This window comes from Nannobrachium achirus, assembly GCF_963921795.1.
Source record: "Nannobrachium achirus genome assembly, chromosome: 5".
Taxonomy (NCBI): domain Eukaryota; kingdom Metazoa; phylum Chordata; class Actinopteri; order Myctophiformes; family Myctophidae; genus Nannobrachium; species Nannobrachium achirus.
The window spans coordinates 27,311,155-27,311,759 of record NC_137814.1 but is presented as its reverse complement, the minus strand read 5'-3'; the positions used below and the strand labels follow the sequence as shown (position 1 = coordinate 27,311,759).

The window sequence follows — 605 nt, the reverse complement described above, 5'->3', positions numbered from 1 at the left end:
GGCACCCTGGTCCAGCTCAAAGGCACCGGCGTGTCTGGCTCTTTCAAGATGAACAAAAAGGCAGAGGCGGTGAAGGCGAAGAAGCCTGCTGCGAAGAAGGCAGTTAAAGCAAAGAAGCCCGCTGCCGCCAAGAAACCCGCAGCGGCTAAGAAGCCCAAGAAGGCGGCAGCGAAGAAGCCCGCAGCTGCCAAGAAATCACCCAAGAAAGCCAAGAAGCCCGCCGCCAAGAAAGTAGCAGCTAAAAGCCCCAAGAAGGCCGCCAAGAGCCCCAAGAAAGTGGCTAAGAAGCCCGCAGCAGCCAAGAAGGCTCCAGCCAAGAAGGTTGCCAAACCCAAGGCAGCAAAGAAGGCAGCCCCCAAAAAGAAGTAAACCATCTGTTCCATCTCTACCCTCAAAAGGCTCTTTTAAGAGCCAACCACTTGATTTTATGAGAGTATCCTCGCTTTATTTGTGAGCACTGGAATAATAACCAGTCCGTTGTATTAACTCACAAACGGTCTAGAAACATTTAATTGTTTATGACAAAGTTAATACATTTCGAATGTGGCCTTTCTCTCACTTTATAGAGTAGAGCCTTGCCAACAGGCCCCGCACACCTCCCCTAT

General features: G+C 50.6%; 1 protein-coding gene across 1 annotated transcript in view; it reads left to right on the top strand.

Annotated features, from left to right (window-relative positions):
* Window positions 1-369, top strand: part of LOC308284760 (histone H1-like) — a gene marked incomplete at both ends in the record, with an annotated part of 807 nt that extends 438 nt beyond the window's left edge. Inside the window, one exon of the mRNA XM_080725490.1 lies at window positions 16-369. Coding sequence (XP_080581616.1) covers window positions 16-369 — 354 coding nt within the window. The remainder of the gene's footprint in view (window positions 1-15) is intronic.
* Window positions 370-605: the final 236 nt, after the last annotated feature.